The 16,625-nt window shown below is 37.1% G+C and overlaps 1 protein-coding gene across 9 annotated transcripts in view; it reads right to left on the minus strand.

Annotated features, from left to right (window-relative positions):
- Window positions 1-16,625, minus strand: part of DOCK3 (dedicator of cytokinesis 3) — a 568,909-nt gene that overhangs the window by 168,615 nt on the left and 383,669 nt on the right. For all 9 annotated transcript variants that reach the window (XM_082702076.1, XM_082702074.1, XM_082702073.1 and 6 more), the window contains exon 7: window positions 16,063-16,147. In XM_082702076.1, the coding sequence (XP_082558202.1) occupies window positions 16,063-16,147 (85 nt within the window). The remainder of the gene's footprint in view (window positions 1-16,062; window positions 16,148-16,625) is intronic.

Here is a 16,625-nt window from a genome sequence, read left to right on the forward strand (position 1 = left end):
GGCCTATTACCCTCCAACGGAATCCTAATTCTTTGTGCCTCTCCTTGAGTCACAGTGCCTTTCCTGGATGGCACATATAGCCTCTTTTGGTTTACTCCCTCATTTTAAACAAATTTATCCTTCAGTAGTTTCCTGAAAAAAGGTTTAAAGAGGCTTTTTGTTTTGATAATTGGAATGACCAGAATTTTCTTTAGGCTCAATCCCATTTGATTGAGAATGTGGTTGAATAAAAATAGAATTCTAGGTCAAATTTTATTTTCCCTCAGAATTTTAAAGGCAATATTTCATTATTTTTTAGTTTTCAATGTTGCTATTAAGAAGACAGATGCTATTCTTATGACAAATCCTTAGTAGGTGACCTATTTCTCTTGCTGGAAACGTTCAGCTTTAGTGAGCTGAAGTTTCATAATTAAGTGCTAAATACTTATTGGGCCCTTTCACTCTGGACACTCCTATCTATGTTCTGGGAAAGGTTTTTTCCCCCCAGCTTCACTGAGATATAATTGACATATAATATTATATAAGTGTAAGGTGCACAACATGATGATTTTTTACACTTAAAATGTTGCAAAATGAGTATCACAATAAGGTTAGTTAACACATCTTTTGTCTGACATAATTACCTTTCTGTTGTTGGCATGGTGAGAATGTTCAAGATCTCCTTTTTTTTTTTTTTTTAACAACTTTCAAGTACAAAATACACTACTGTTAACTATAGTCACCATGCTTCACATTAGATCCCAGAACGTAAATCCTTTTACAACTAGTATCTCCTCACTTCCCCTACTCCCCTGCCCCTGGCAACTCCCAACTTACTCTTTGTTTTTAATGAGTTCAGCTTTTTTAGATTTCACATATAAGTGAGATCATAAGTATATGCCATTCTCTGACTTATTTCACTTAGTATAATGCTCTCAAGTTTTATCCATGTTGTCACAAATGGCAGTATTTCTGTCTTTACTATGGATGATTAATATTCCATTGTATATAATCATATTTTATTTATCCATTCATTCATCAATGGACACTTTGGTTGTTTCTATGTCTTAGCTATTATGAATAATACTGCAATGCACAAGGAAGTATAGCTATCTCTTTGAGATCCTGATTTCAATTCCTTTGATATATACCCAGAAGTAGAATTGCTGGATCATATGGTAGTTCTATTTTCTATTCTTTTTTTTTTGAGGAATCTCCATTCTGCTTTTTATAGTGACCGTACAAATTTGTATTTCCAACATAGTGCACAAGAGTTCTCTTTTCTTTTTTTAAAGATAAATTTAATTTAGAGAGAGAGTGAGTGAGTTCAAGTTGGGGGAGAGGCAGGGGGGAGAATCTTAAACAGACTCCTCATTGAGTATGGAGCCTGATGATCTGGGGCTCAACCTCAAGACCCTGAGATCATGACCTGAGCAGAAATCGCAGGTGGGTCGCTCAACTGACTGAGCCACCCAGATGCCACAGGAGTTCTCTTTTCTATACATCCTTGCCACTATTTATCTCATCTTTTAAAAACACTTTCTCTTTTATTTTTGATCAGTATAATATAATTGACATACATTGTTATATTAGTTTCAGGAGTACAATAATACTATACAATACTGTATGTTATCTAATGTTCACCACAGTTAAGTGTAGACACCATCTGCCACCATTTGATATTATTACAATATTATTGACTATATTCCCTATGCTGTACTTTCCACTCCATGAATTATTTATAACTGGAAGTTTGTACCTCCTGTCTTTCTGATGACAGGCACTCTAACAGGTGTGAGGTAATATTTGATTGTGGTTTTGATTTGACTGGCGATACTGAATACCTTTTCATGTATTCTTTAGAAAAATGTCAAATCCTCTGACCATTTCAAAAATCAGATTATTTGGTTTCTTACTCTTGAACTTTAGGAGTTCCTTACGTATTTTGGATATTAACTCTTTGTCACCTTTGTGGTTTGTGAATATTTTCTTCTATCCTGTAGGTTGATTTGTCATTTTGTTGATTGTTTCTTTTGCTGTACAGAATCGACTTTGTTTTAATGTTGTCTCACTTGTTGATTTTCGCTTTCACTGATGTGCTCTTGGTGTCATATTCAAAAAAATATCACCAACACCAATGTCAAGCAGCTTTGCTCTGTTTTCTTCTGAGAGATTACAGTTTCAGGTCTAATATTTAACCCATTTATAGTTAATTTTTGTGAGTGGTTGTAAGACAGAGGTACAATTTCATTCTTCTGCATGTGAATATCCAATTTTCCCAACATTTACTGAAGAGACTATCCTTTCCTCATTGAATATTATTAATGTTCCTGTCAAATATTAGTTCACCATATATGTGTGGGTTTACTACTGGGGGTCTCAGTTCTGTTCCATTGGTCTGTGCACCTATTTTAATGCCAGTACCACAATGGTTTTATTTTGTTTTGCACACTGTTTTGATTACTATACATTTATAATATAGCTTGAAATCAGAAAGTGTGATACCTCCAGCTTTGTTCTTTCTCAAGACTGGTTGGCTATACAAGGTATATTGTAGTTCCATTGAATTTTAGGATTGTTTTTTCTATTTCTGGAAAATCCCACTGGCATTTTGAAAAGGATTGTATTGAGTCTATCCATGGCTTTATGCAGTATGGACATTTTAAGAATATTAATTTTTCAGGCGCCTGGGTGGCTCAGTGGGTTAAGCCTCTGTCTTCGGCTCAGGTCATGATCTCAGGGTCCTGGGATTGAGCCCTGCATTGGGCTCTCTGCTCAGTGGGGAGCCTACTTCGCCTCCTCTCTCTGCCTACTTTTGATCTCTCTCTCTGTCAAATAAATAAATACAATCTTTGAAAAAAAAAAGAATATTAATTCTTCTAATTCATAAACATGGGATATCTTCCATTTACTTGTGTCTTCTTTAATGTCTTTCACCAACGTCACAATTTTTAGTGTATAGCTCTTTCATGTCCTTGATTAAATTATTCCTAAGTATTTTATTGTTTTTGATGCTATTGTAAATGGGACTGTTTTCTTTATTTCTTTTTCAGATAGTTCATTGTTAGTATATTCTGACTTTTGCAATTAACTTTTTAAAAAATTTTATTTCTTTTCAATGTTACAGAATTCATTGTTTAGGCACCACACCCAGTGCTCCATGTAATACATGCCCTCCATCATACCCACCACCAGTTTCACCTGACTCCCCACCCAGTTAACTTTTGCATGTTGATTCTGTATTCTGAAACTTTACTGAATTCATTAGTTAGCAGTTTGAGGGGAGAAGCTTCCAGATTTTCTCTATATAAGGTCATGTCATATGCAGATAGAAACAATTTTACTTCTCCCTTACCAATTTGGATGGCTTTTCTTTTTCTTCTTGCCTAATCACTCTGGCTAAAACTTCTAATACTATGTTGAAAAGGAATGGTGAGATTAGGTACCCTTGTCTGGTTTTGATGTTAGAGGAAAAGCTTCCAACATTTCACTGTTGAGCATGATGTCAACTGTGGACTTGTCACAGTCGTCTTTATCATGTTGAGGTATGTAGCTTCTGTGTCCATTTTGTTGAGAGCTTCTGTTTTTTAAGATTTATTTTATTTTAGATTTATTTTAGAGAGAGAGAGGGAGAGAGATGGGGTGGTGAGGGGAAGAGGAAGAGGGAAAGAGAGTCCTGAGCAGACTCTGTGTTGAGCAGGGAGCCCAATTTGGGGCTTGATCTCATAACACTGATATCACAACATGAACTGAAACCAACAGTTGGGCACTCAACCAACTGCACCACCCAGATGCTCATTTTGTTGAGAGTTTTTATCATGAAAGGATGTTGAATTCTGTCAAGTGCTTTTTCTGCATCTATTGAAATGATCATATGGTTTCAATTTATCATTCCATTAATATGATGTATTATCACCTTTATGCTGAACAATCCTTGAAATTCGGAAATAAATCCCACTTGTTCATGGTGTAATATACCTCTAATGAGCTATTGAATTTGATTTGCTAGTATTTTGTTGAGAATTTTGCATCTCTATTCATCAGAAATATTGGTCTGTAGATTTTTTTTTAAAAGATTTTATTTATTTATTTGACAGAGAGAGAAATCACAAGTAGGCGGAGAGTCAGGCAGAGAGAGAGAGAGAGAGAGAGAAGCAGGCTCCCGCTGAGCAAAGAGCCCGATGCGGGGCTCGATCCCAGGACACTGAGATCATGACCTGAGCCGAAGGCAGCGGCTTAATCCACTGAGCCACCCAGGTGCCCCGGTCTGTAGATTTTTTAAAAAAATTATGTTCAGTTAGTCAACGTATAGCAATCATTAGCTTTTGAGTGTTCAGTGATTCATTAATTGTTATAGACAATTCATTAATTGCCTATAACATCCAGTGCTCATCACAACACATGCCCTCCTTAACAGCAATTATCCAGTTACCCCAACCCCCCACCCCTTCCTTCAGTAATCCTCCAGTTTAGTGTCCTTATCTGACTTTTGGTATCAGGAAAATGCTAGCCTTGTAAAATAAGTCTGGGAATATTCCCTCCTCTTCAATTTTTTGGAAGACTCTGAAAAGGACTAGTATTCATTCTTCTTAAATGTTCAACAAATGTCACCCATGAAGCCATTTTATCCTCAGCTTTTCTTTGTTGGGAAGTTTTTGGTTACTGAGTCACCCTACTTACTTGTTAATAGTCTGTTCAGCCTTTCTATTTCTTCTTGATTTAGTCTTGGTAGGTTGTATGCTTCATCTAGATTGCCCAATTTGTTGACATATAATTATTCACACTAGTCTCTTATTATCATTTATATTTGTTGTATCAGTTGTAATGTCCTCTTTTATCTATAATTTCATTTACTTGAGTTCTTTTTTCTTGGCAAGTCTAGCTAAAGGTTTGGCAATTCTATCTTTTTAAAAAACCCAATTTTTAGATTCCTTCCTTAATCTTTTCTATTGCTTTTCTGTTCATTTTCTATATTTTTAGCAGAGCTTTATCTCCTTCCTTCTGCTAAATTTGGACTGAATCACCTCCTTCCTTCTGCTAAATTTGGACTTAGTTTATTTTTCCAGTTCTTTGAGGTACAAAAATCAGTTACTTGAGATTTTTCTTAATGTAAGCATTTATTACTATAAACTTTCCCCTTAGAACTGCTTTATTTTTAAATTTATTTAATGTTTGATAAGTGTTAGTATGTTGTGTTTCCATTTTTTGTTTCAAGATTTTTTTAAAATTTCCCTTTTGATTTCTTCCATGCCCCACTGGTTATTTAGGAGTGTAGTGTTTAATTTTCACATATTTGTGAATTTTCCAGCTTTCTTCCTATTATTGATTTCTAGTTTTGGAAATGTTGGAAAACAAAAATAAAACGGGGGCATCACGTTATCTGATTTCAAGCTTTATTACAAAGCTGTGATCACCAAGACAGCATGGTACTGGCATAAAAACAGACACATAGACCAGAGGAACAGGGTAGAGAGCCCAGATATGGACCTTAAACTCTATGGGCAAATAATCTTTGACAAAACAGGAAAAAATATACAGTGGAAAAAAGACAGTCTCTTCAATAAATGGTGCTGGGAAAACTGGGCAGCTATATGCAGAAAAATGAAACTCGACCATTCTCTTACACCGTACACAAAGATAAACTCAAAATGGATACAAGACCTCAATGTGAGACAGGAATCCATCAGAATCCTAGAGGAGAACATACGCAGTAACCTCTTCTCCTCTTTCAAGACATGTCTCCAAAGGCAAAAGAAACAAAAGCAAAGATGAACTTTAGGGACTTCATTAAGATCAAAAGCTTCTGCACAGCAAAGGAAACAGTCAACAAAACAAAGAGGCAACCCATGGAATGGGAGAAGATATTTGCAAATGACAGTACAGACAAAAGGTTGATATCCAGGATCTATAAAGAACTCCTCAAACTCAACACACACAAAACAATCACATAAAAAAAAATGGGCAGAAGATATGATTTCTAGTTTTAAATCATTGTCATAAGAAAAAGTATTTCATATTATTTTAATCTTCTTAAATTTGTTTATACTTATCTTGTGGCCTAATGTTGATCTATCCTGGAGATTGTCCATGTGCAATGTATGTCCTACTCTGCTTTAGGATGGGATATTCTGTATATGTGTCTTAGGTCCATTAGATCCTAAGTACAGGAACCTAAGTTAAGTCTAATGTGGCTTTATTGATTTTCTGTCTGGATTATCTATCCAGTATTGAAAGTGGGCCATTGATGACCCTACTATTATTGTATTGCTGTCTATTTCTCCCTTTAGTTTTGTTAATATTTGCTTTCTATATTTAGGTGCTCTGAAGCTAGGGGCATATACATTTATATCTGTCTTATGCTCTTAATGAGCTGACCGTTTTGTCATTATATAATCACATTATTTGTCTCATTACAGCTTTTGACTGAAAGTCTATTTTGTCTGATAAAGAATATCTACCACTTCCATATACACTATGGAGTATTATGCCTCCATCAGAAAGGATGAATACCCAACTTTTGTAGCAACATGGACAGGACTGGAAGAGATTATGCTGAGTGAAATAAGTCAAGCAGAGAGAGTCAATTATCATATGGTTTCACTTATTTGTGGAGCATAACAAATAGCATGGAGGACAAGGGGAGTTAGAGAGGAGAAGGGAGTTGAGGGAAATTGGAAGGGGAGGTGAACCATGAAAGACTATGGACTCTGAAAAACAATCTGAGGGGTTTGAAGTGGCAGGGGGGTGGGAGGTCGGGGTACTAGGTGGTGGGTATTAGAGAGGGCACGGATTGCATGGAGCACTGGGTGTGGTGCAAAAATAATGAATACTGTTTTGCTGAAAATAAATTAAAAAAAGAATAATTTTTTTAAAAGAGCCAGAAAACCAACTTTTTTCAGAAAACAGTTTTTGTAAGTGGTAATAATGAATCCTTCCCTATCAATAATTAAAGGTAAATGGATTAAATTTTCAATCAAGGACATAGAGTGGCTAAATAGATTAAGAAATGATCCAAGAATATGTTACTTACAACAGACTTACTTTAGCTTTGAGGACACACATAGGATGAGAGTAAATGGATGAGAAAAAAGATACTCCATTCAAATGGAGTGGATGGCAGTGGTAGGTATTTTTTTTTTTTTTCAGCATATGACAATTGACTCTCTCTGCTTGACTTATTTCACTCAGCATAATCTCTTCCAGTCCCGTCCATGTTGCTACAAAAGTTGGGTGTTCATCCTTTCTGATGGAGGTATAATACTCCATAGTGTATATGGACCACTCGTCTGTTGAAGGGCATCTTGGTTCTTTCCACAGTTTGGCGACCTTGGCCATTGCTGCTATAAACTTTGGGGGTACAGATGGCCCTTCTTTTCACTTCATCTGTATTTTTGGGGTAAATGCTCAGTAGTGCAATTGCAGGATCATAGAGAAGTTCTATTTTTAATTTCTTGAGGAATCCCCACACTTCTCCAAAGAGGCTGCACCAACTTGCATTCACACCAACAGTGAAAGAGGGTTCCCCTTTCTCCACATCCCCTCCAACACATGTTGTTTCCTGTCTTGCTAATTTTGGCCGTTCTAACTGGTGTAAGGTGATATTTCAATGTGGTTTTAATTTGAATCTCCCTGAGGGTTAGTGATGATGAACATTTTTTCACGTGTCTGATAGCCATTTGTATGTCTTCATTGGAGAAGTGTCTGTCCATATCTTCTACCCATTTTTTGATATGATTGTCTGTTTTGTGTGTGTTGAGTTTGAGGAGTTCATTATAGATCCTGGGTATCAACCTTTTGTCTGTACTGTCATTTGCAAATATCTTCTCCCATTCCATGGGTTGCCTCTTTGTTTTGTTGACTGTTTCCCTTGCTGTGCAGAAGCTTTTGATTTTGATGAAGTCCCAAAAGTTATTGGCTCTTTTTATAGTTCCTTCATTCCTGTCCTCCTCTCTTGCTGTCTTTCTTTGTGAATTGATGATTTTCCACAGTGGTATGCTTTGATTCCCTTCTCTTTATTTCACATGTATCTAATGTAGGTTTTTGCTTTCTGGTTACATGAGATGTTATAAGATGTTACATAAAACATCTTATAGCTGTAACAATCTATTTTAGGATAATTAGAACTTAACTGCAACTCCATACAAAATCTCTACTCTTTTACTCAACCCTTCCTCCTTTATGTTTTAGATGTTCTAATTTATATGTTTTTATATTGTATATCCATTAGCCAATTATATTAGCAATAGTAACTTTTTTCATGTTTCAAGTTTTTTTTTTTTAAATTTATTTTTTATTTTCAGCATAACAGTATTCATTATTTTTCACCACACCCAGTGCTCCATGCAATTCGTGCCCTTTATAATACCCACCACCTAGTACCCCAACCTCCCACCCCCCACCCCTTCAAAACCCTCAGATTGTTTTTCAGAGTCCATAGTCTCTCATGGTTCAAGTTTTTATTTAAATTCTAGTTAGTTAACATAGAGTGTAATATCAGTTTCAGGAGTAAAATTTAATGACGCATTATTTACATATAACACCCAGTGCTCATCACCACAAGTGCCCTCCTTAATATCCATCACCCATTTCGCCCACAACCTACTCCTCTCCTCCAGCAATCCTTAGATTATTCTTTATAGTTAAGAGTCTTATGGTTCACCTCCCTCTCTATTTTTTCCCCTTATGTTTATCTGTTTTGTTTTCTTAAATTCCACATATGAATGAAGTCAATCGGTATTTGTCTTCCTCTGATTGACTTACTTAATTTAGCACAACACAGTCTAGCTCCATCCATGTTGTTGAAAATGGCAAGACTTTATTCCTTTTTATGGCTGAATAATATTCCATTGCATATATTTATCCATTCATCAGTCAATGGACATTTAGGTTCTTTCCATAATTTGGCCATTGTTGATCATGCTGCTATAAACATCAAGGTGTATGTGCCCCTCTGAATCAGTATTTTTGTATCCTCTGGGTAAAAACCTAGTAATGCAATTGCTGGGTCATAGGGTAGTTCTATTTTTAACTTTTTTTTTTTTTTTTATTTACTTGACAGAGAGAAATCACAAGTAGATGGAGAGGCAGGCAGAGAGAGAGAGAGGGAAGCAGGCTCCCCGCCGAGCAGAGAGCCCGACGCGGGCCTCGATCCCAGGACCCTGAGATCATTACCCGAGCCGAAGGCAGCGGCTTAACCCACTGAGCCACCCAGGCGCCCTCTATTTTTAACTTTTTGAGGAAATTCCATACTGTTGCAGAGTGGCAGCACAGGTTTGTATTCCCACCAACAGTGTTATGAGTGTTCCTCTTCCTTCACATCTTAGCCAACACCTGTTGTTTCTTGTGTTGCCGATTTTAGCCATTCTGACTGTTTTGAGGTGATATCTCATTTGTAGTTTTTAATTTATATTTCCCTGATGATGAGTGAGGATGTGCATCTTTTCATGCACATCTAGATGTCTTCTTTGGAAAAATGTCTGTTCATGTCTTCTGCCCATTTCTTAATTGGATTATTCATTTTTTGGGTGTTGGGTTTGCTAAGTTCTTTATAGATTTTAGATACTAACCCTTTATCAGATATGTCATTTGCAAATATCTTCTCCCATTCTGAAGGCTGCCTTTTAGTTTTGTTGATTGTTTCCTTCACTGTGCAGAAACTTTTTAACTTGATGAAGCCTCAGTACTTCATTTTTGCTTCTGTTCCCCTTGCCTCCAGAGATGTATCTAGTAAGAAACTGCCAAGACTAATATCAAAGAGGTTTCTGCTGGTGTTGTCCTCTAGGATTTTAGTGTTTCCTATTCAGGTCTATCATCCATTTTGAACTTATATTTGTGTGTGGTGTAAAAAATGGTCTAGTTTCATTATTCTGCATGTTGCTGTCCAGTTTTCCTAATACCATTTGTTGAAGAGAATGTCTCTTTTCCACTGGATATCCTGGTTTGTCAAAGATTAGTTAACCATATAGTTGTGGATCCATTCCTGGGTTATCTATTCTGTTCCACTGATCTACGTGTCTGGTTTTTGTGTTAGCTATAGTTATTTTAAAATTTTCTGCTCTTTAACCTTTACTAGAGTTATAGACCATCATATGATAGTACTAGAATATTCTGAATTTGACTATATACTTATCTTTACCATGTGTTTTATATTTTCCTGCATTTTCATGCCATTAATTAACCTTTTTCTTTTTTTCATGTCAGCTTGAAGAACTTGCAGTGCTTCTTGTAGGGCAGGTCTAGTAATTTTGAACTCCCTCAGCTTTTGTCTGGGAAAATCTTTATATTTCCTTTATTTATTTCTGAAGGACAATTTTCCTGAGCAAAGTATTGTTGGTTGGTAGGTTTTTTTTTTTTTCTTTCAGTACTTTGAATATATCATCCCCTTCTCTCCTGGCCTGCAAGATTTCTGCTAAGAAATATGCTCATAGCCCTATGAGGGTTACCTTGTAAGTGACAAGCTTCTTTTTTATTGTTGCTTTCAAGATTCTTTGATTTTTTAAAAAGATTTTATTTATTTGACACAGAGACAGCAGCAGAACACAAGCAGGGGGAATGGGAGAGGAAGAAGCAGGCTTCCTGCCTAGCAGGGAGCCCAGTGTGGGGCTGGATTGCAGGATGCTGGGATCAAGACCTGGGCTGAAGGCAGATGCTTAATGACTGAGCCACCCAGGCACCCAAGATTCTTTCATTTTTACAGTTTTATTGTAAAGCCTTGGAGAAGATCTCATTGAGGATTGAAATTGTTTGGAGAATTACAAATATCATGAATTTGGATGTCCAAATCTCTCCCTGGATTTGGAAAGTTCTCAGCCATTATCACCTTAAAAAAGCTTTCTTCCCCTTTCTCCTTCTCTTCTTTGGTACTCTAATAATATGTAGGTTAATTCTCTTAATGGTGCCCTAGAAGTCCCACAGAATTTTTTCATTTTTCATTTCATCATTCAATTTTTTCATTCTCTTTTTGACTGGATAATTTCAATTTATCTGTCTTTGAGTTCACTGATTCTCCTGCTTAGTCCACTTCTGTTAGTTAAGCTCTTTATTGAATTCTTTTTTTTTTTAAAGATTTTATTTATTTGTTTGACAGACAGAGATCACAAGTAGGTAGAGAGGGAGATGCGGGACTCAATCTCAGGACCCTGAGATCACGACCCGAGCCGAAGGCAGAGGCTTTAAACCACTGAGCCACCCAGGCGCCCCGAATTCTTTTTTTTTTTAATTATGTTCAGTTAACCACTGTATAGTACATAATTAGATTTTGATGTAGTGTTCAATGATTCATTGTTATATATAACACCCAGTGCTCATCATAGCACGTGGTCTCCTCAATGCCATCACCCTATTATCCCCTCCTCCAACCTCCTCTCCTCTGAAACCCTCAGATTGTTTTTCGGGGTCCATAGTCACTCATGGTTCATCTCCCTCTCTGATTTCTCCCCCTTTGGATTTCCCTCCCTTCCTCTATGGTCCTTCATGCTATTGCTTATGTTCCACATCTGAGTGAAACCATATGATAATTGTCTTTCTCTGCTCTTGATGACTTCACTTAACATAATCTCCAGTTCCATCCATGTCAATGGAAATGGTAGGTATTCATTGTCTCTGATGGCTGAATAATACTCCATTGTGTGTATGTACCACATCTTCTTTATCCATTCATCTGTTGAAGGGCATCTTGGCTCCTTCCACACTTTGGCTATTGTGGACATTGCTGCTATGAACATTGTGTGCATGTGCCCCTTCTTTTCACTACATCTATTATCTTTGGGGTAAATACCTAGTAGTGCAATTGCCAGGTCTTAGGATAGTTCTATTCTTGACATCTTGAGGAAACTTCACACTGTTTTCCCAGAATGGCTGTATCAGCTTGCATTCCCACCAACAGTGTAAGAAAGTTCCCCTTTCTCCACATCCTCGCTAACATTTGTTGTTTCCTGTTTTGTTAATTTTTGTCATTCTAACTGATGTAAGGTGGTATCTCATTGTGGTTTTGATTTGTACTTCCCTGATGGCTAGTGATGTTGAGCATTGTTTCATGTGTCTGTTAGCCATCTGTAGGTCTTTTTTGGAGAAGTGTGTGTTTATACCTTCTGCCCATTTTTGACTGGGTTATTAGTAATTTTTTGAGTGTTGAATTTGAGAAGCTCTTTGTGTATCTTGGATATCAGCCCTTTATCTGTATTGTCATTTGCAAAAAATCTTCTCCCATTCCATGGGCTACCTCTTAGTTTTTCTCTGTTGAGTTCTTCAATGTTTGTATTCTTCAGATCCAAAATTCATTTGGTTATTTTTTATGTTTTCTATTTTTTTGTTGAACTTTTCATTTTTTTTGGTATTGTTTACCTGACTTTGTTGAACTGTTTTTCTGTGAGAGCTATAAGCTCTTTAAGCATCTTTAGAACAATTATTTTGAATTATTTATCAGACAATTTGTGTATTTCCATTTCTTTAGGGGCACTTAAAGTTTATTGGGTTCCTTTGGTAGTATCATGTTTTCTTGATTTTCACAATTCCTGTACTCTTGAATAGTTGTATGTGCCATGTGAAGAGCAGTCACTTCTTCCAGACTGTATTAACTGAGTTAGATAGAGGGAAGACCTTCACCAGTGGATGGAAGCATGCCAGAGAATGCTGTGACTCTGGGTCTAGTGGTGCAGGTTGCTAAGTGCATGTGGTAGCTCTGGGCCCAGGAATGTATACCTCACTGGTTTAGGCCACATGGGTCCACAACATCACCAACCATGTGATCCTTGTGGAGACCTGCAAAGGGTCCATGGTGTCTACAATGGTTGTTGGGGACTTCAGTGGCTCTTCCAGTCCAGCAGCTAGGAATGTGGGCAGATAGCAGTGGTGGCCAGAGCTGGTGGTGTGTGTAACCCCAGCTGCAGATACCTGCAAAATGTCAGGATAAAGTTGCAGACACAGAGGTAATGGTAAGGGCTGCAGAAGAGGCTGATGCCAGTTGCACATAAACTAGCAATTGCAGAGGCACTGGTTATTGGCATGCATTTGTATAGTTGTAGAGGCAATGGAGACTGGGACAGGAGTTGGGTTGGCAATATGCAGGTTCATAGCTCCAGGGGCTTTAGATGAGCCCAGGAATACAGTAATTTTCTTTGTTCTGTCTTCTGAAACCCCATTATCTGGATATTGGACTTCTTTGATCAAACTTCTAACATTTCTCTCCTGTTGATAACTTTTTGTTGCTGTTGTCCTATTTTCTAATCTTTATGTCAAGTTTATCCCTGTTATCTTGTTTGTAATTTTCTAGAGCTCCTTTGATTGCTTCTTAGATTGCTCCACTCTGTCTCCCTGTTGCTTCCTCATTTCTCTTTGCAGGCAGCAACCACCATTTTCTTCTATTGATTTGTCTGTTTCTTCCAAGTTCTTTCACATGTATTTGTTCTGGTCTCTAACTTTCATGGGAGATTTCCTCCATACTGATGTTTGGCTGTCTGGAACTTCTGGGTAGAATCTGCTGAACACTGACCTTCACTGTATGGAGGTCTGGGGAAAGGAGTGGTCATCTCATCCAACAGCTTTAAACACAACATATACTTTGATACTTTGATAACTCTAAAGTTGTTATATCTGAACTTCACTTCTGAGGTCCAGACTTTCAACATCCCAGTTTGGGATGTTTAAAAGGCATCTCAAACTTGAAAGGAAAAACCAGACCAATATATTGATCCCCACTGCTGTACTCCCAAACCTGCTTCTCCCACAGTGTTTCCTATTCTACTTTTATAAGGTTAAAGTTGAGAAGATCAAAACATAGAAGTCATTCTCTAGTCTTTCCCTTTTTTGTACACACATCTATCTATCAATTTATCAAAACTCCGAGTGAATTTATTTCCAAACACACATTCATAATCCAACAATTTCTTACTACTTTCTTTGCTCCAACTCTAGCCCAAATACTGAAATTAACATCATTTTGCAGAGTTTTGATCAGGAAGGGATGCTGTACTTTGTCAAATGCTTTTTCAGCATCTATTGAAAGTATCATATGGTTCTTGTTCTTTCTTTTATTGATGTGTTGTATCATTTTGCTTGAATGACTGCTCCCTGATTCCATTATTGCCCCGCTCCAGTCCTTTTGCAACTGGAGGGGTCCTTTTAAAATATAAGACAGATCATGTGATTCCCCTGCTTAAACACCTTCACAGGCTTTAGAATAAAATGCAAAATCCTCACCAAAAATAGCATCCTCTAAGCCACCATTGTGAGGGAAGTTCTTAGCCTCAAACTCTCAATCACCCTTCACTTTCCACATCTAATTGATCATCAAATTGATTTTTATTTACTAACATCTATATACTCCACTGCATTTCTTCATCATTCCTATTGTTGTCTAGTCACTATTTATTGTCCAAATAATTTCTGTCATCCCCTGCCTCCCTGATTCTGGTCCTCTGTATTTTACATTTCCTATAGACAGAGACAGCATTTAAAACCCATATCTAGGGGTGCCTGAGTGGCTCTCTCAGTTATGTATCTGACTCTGATTTCAGCTCAGGTCATGATCTCAGGATTGTGGGACTGAGCCCTGTATTGGGCTCCGTGTTGGACAGGGAGCCTGCTTGAAATTCTCTATCTTAGAAAAAAACCAACCAAACAAAACACCCATATTCTTATCCAATCATGTTACTCCTATAATTATGTCAGACTGCTGGAGAGGCCTTTTGGGCCTTTCAAAACTCTTCATGATCTGATACTTGCATCCTTCTGCACCTTATTATCCCAAACATTAACATATACGTACATGCCAAAGTTACCAAATACCTTATAGTTTCCTGGAACTACCACTTCCCTATGCTATTGTGCCATTTTGGAACATCTCTCCTTCTTGCTTGTCCTCTGGGTGAACCCTTGTCCACCCCTCACCCTCACCTGGAGTATTACTGCCACTGGAAGCTTTCACTGATTTTTTCCAGCCTCAAGTAATCCATCATTCTCTCTAACATCAGTGAATATGCAGCACATATAGGGCAATGGTTTGCTTGTGGTCTATTTGATCCCACTAGAATAGTTTCTAAACTTGAGGGCCATGTATAGACTTCATGGGCAATCACCAGAAGGAACTATCAATTCCCTAAAATTCAGTTTAAAACTTTGTATGCAAAACCACATTTGCACTGTCCTGGGAAGAAATTCTATCTGATCTTCATGACCCAGAAAGGGTTAAGAACAAATACCCCAGATGGTGATGTGATATTCTTGAGGGCAGGGATAAGTTTTGCTCATCTTTAATCTCTACATCCCATGCTTATCAAATAGTTAGGATAAATATACACGAATGTTTTTATACACTAGCAAATACACATAAGCAATTGATATGTTACTAGTATATTATTTAGGCAAATTTCAAAGATCTTCAACCAGGCAATATCCTATCTTTGAACTTCCCTATAAAAATTACATTTTTCTTAAAGAGAAACTTGTATTTCTTTCTAAAACCTGTAATTATCACCAATAAATACTTCTCAAATATATAACTCCTCAAAGTGAGGTTTTACCCAGTCTCTTAGTCTAAGCTTAATAGTCACCTGAAGTTTCTGATGTTTGCTTTATCTCAAAAATTTTTTTACCTTTCTTTTAGTTACTTCTCATTCAGCCTGTAAAATGTAATCTTGGTCATCAATTAATTCAGTACATTTTAATAACAGCCAATAGACAACTAAGGATATATCAGGTCTCTCTTAGAAATACTGGCACATTATTTCCAGGTTTAATAATTACATTAACCAATAAATTGGCTCTTTACAGATTCAACTAGCTTCTTTTTTTTAAGAGGTGCGAGAGACAGAATTTTGGTAACTGCTGCAGGCCAAAGGAGCTTCATTCACCAGTAAAACAACAGATAAATGATTCCTGGATATTATGGTACAGCCTTACACAGTAGTTCCATTTAGAAAGCAAATGCGGTATGTGCTGTCAGATTCTAAGGAAGACCCCTTACATACATTGGGGCAAAGACAAAGGAACAACTTCAGCAATATTGTTTCGTAATGTTACTAGGGATAATAAAGGAGAAAAAATCAGGCGTGCAGGAACAAGCTTACCCTGTGTTAGATTTCTTACCATTTTATAGAGATCTGAGACACTAATCTGGTCTGAATCCACTACTTCAAAGTCCTTTCGAGGCACCAAGTCCAGGCCCAAATGTCTAGTAAAGAGAAAGAACACACTCAGCATGCCATGTCCTCAGATTACTCATCTCTCCTTATGTGCCTAGAAGCTTGTCATGGCCATGACTTTGTGGCCAGAGACTGAGACATTACCCTGGCAGGGACAAGCTTTTGTCCAGTAACACCTAATTGTTCTCACCTTAAGGCAAATAAATGAATCTGGGAATTTTAAAACTGACAATTTTAATCACCAAGCAGTTTCCCCTTGTGATGGTAAAAAGAATTCATTCTGCATCATGTCTTTAAGAGTCTACTTGAGTTCCTTACAGATGCATTTTCTATAGATTATTAATAAGGCATGTTTTATTTTTCTCTTCCTCCCAATCCTACAAGTGTGTTCAAGGCTCAGTCATGCATTACTTTCATTAGGATGAAAAAATTACTCAGGGTCCAAGTAGATTTGTAATTCAAACATATTAAAAAAAGTGTGTAAACCTGGTGATTCACAGACCTGTA

Source organism: Mustela nivalis, assembly GCF_964662115.1.
Source record: "Mustela nivalis genome assembly, chromosome: 1".
Taxonomy (NCBI): Eukaryota; Metazoa; Chordata; class Mammalia; order Carnivora; family Mustelidae; genus Mustela; species Mustela nivalis.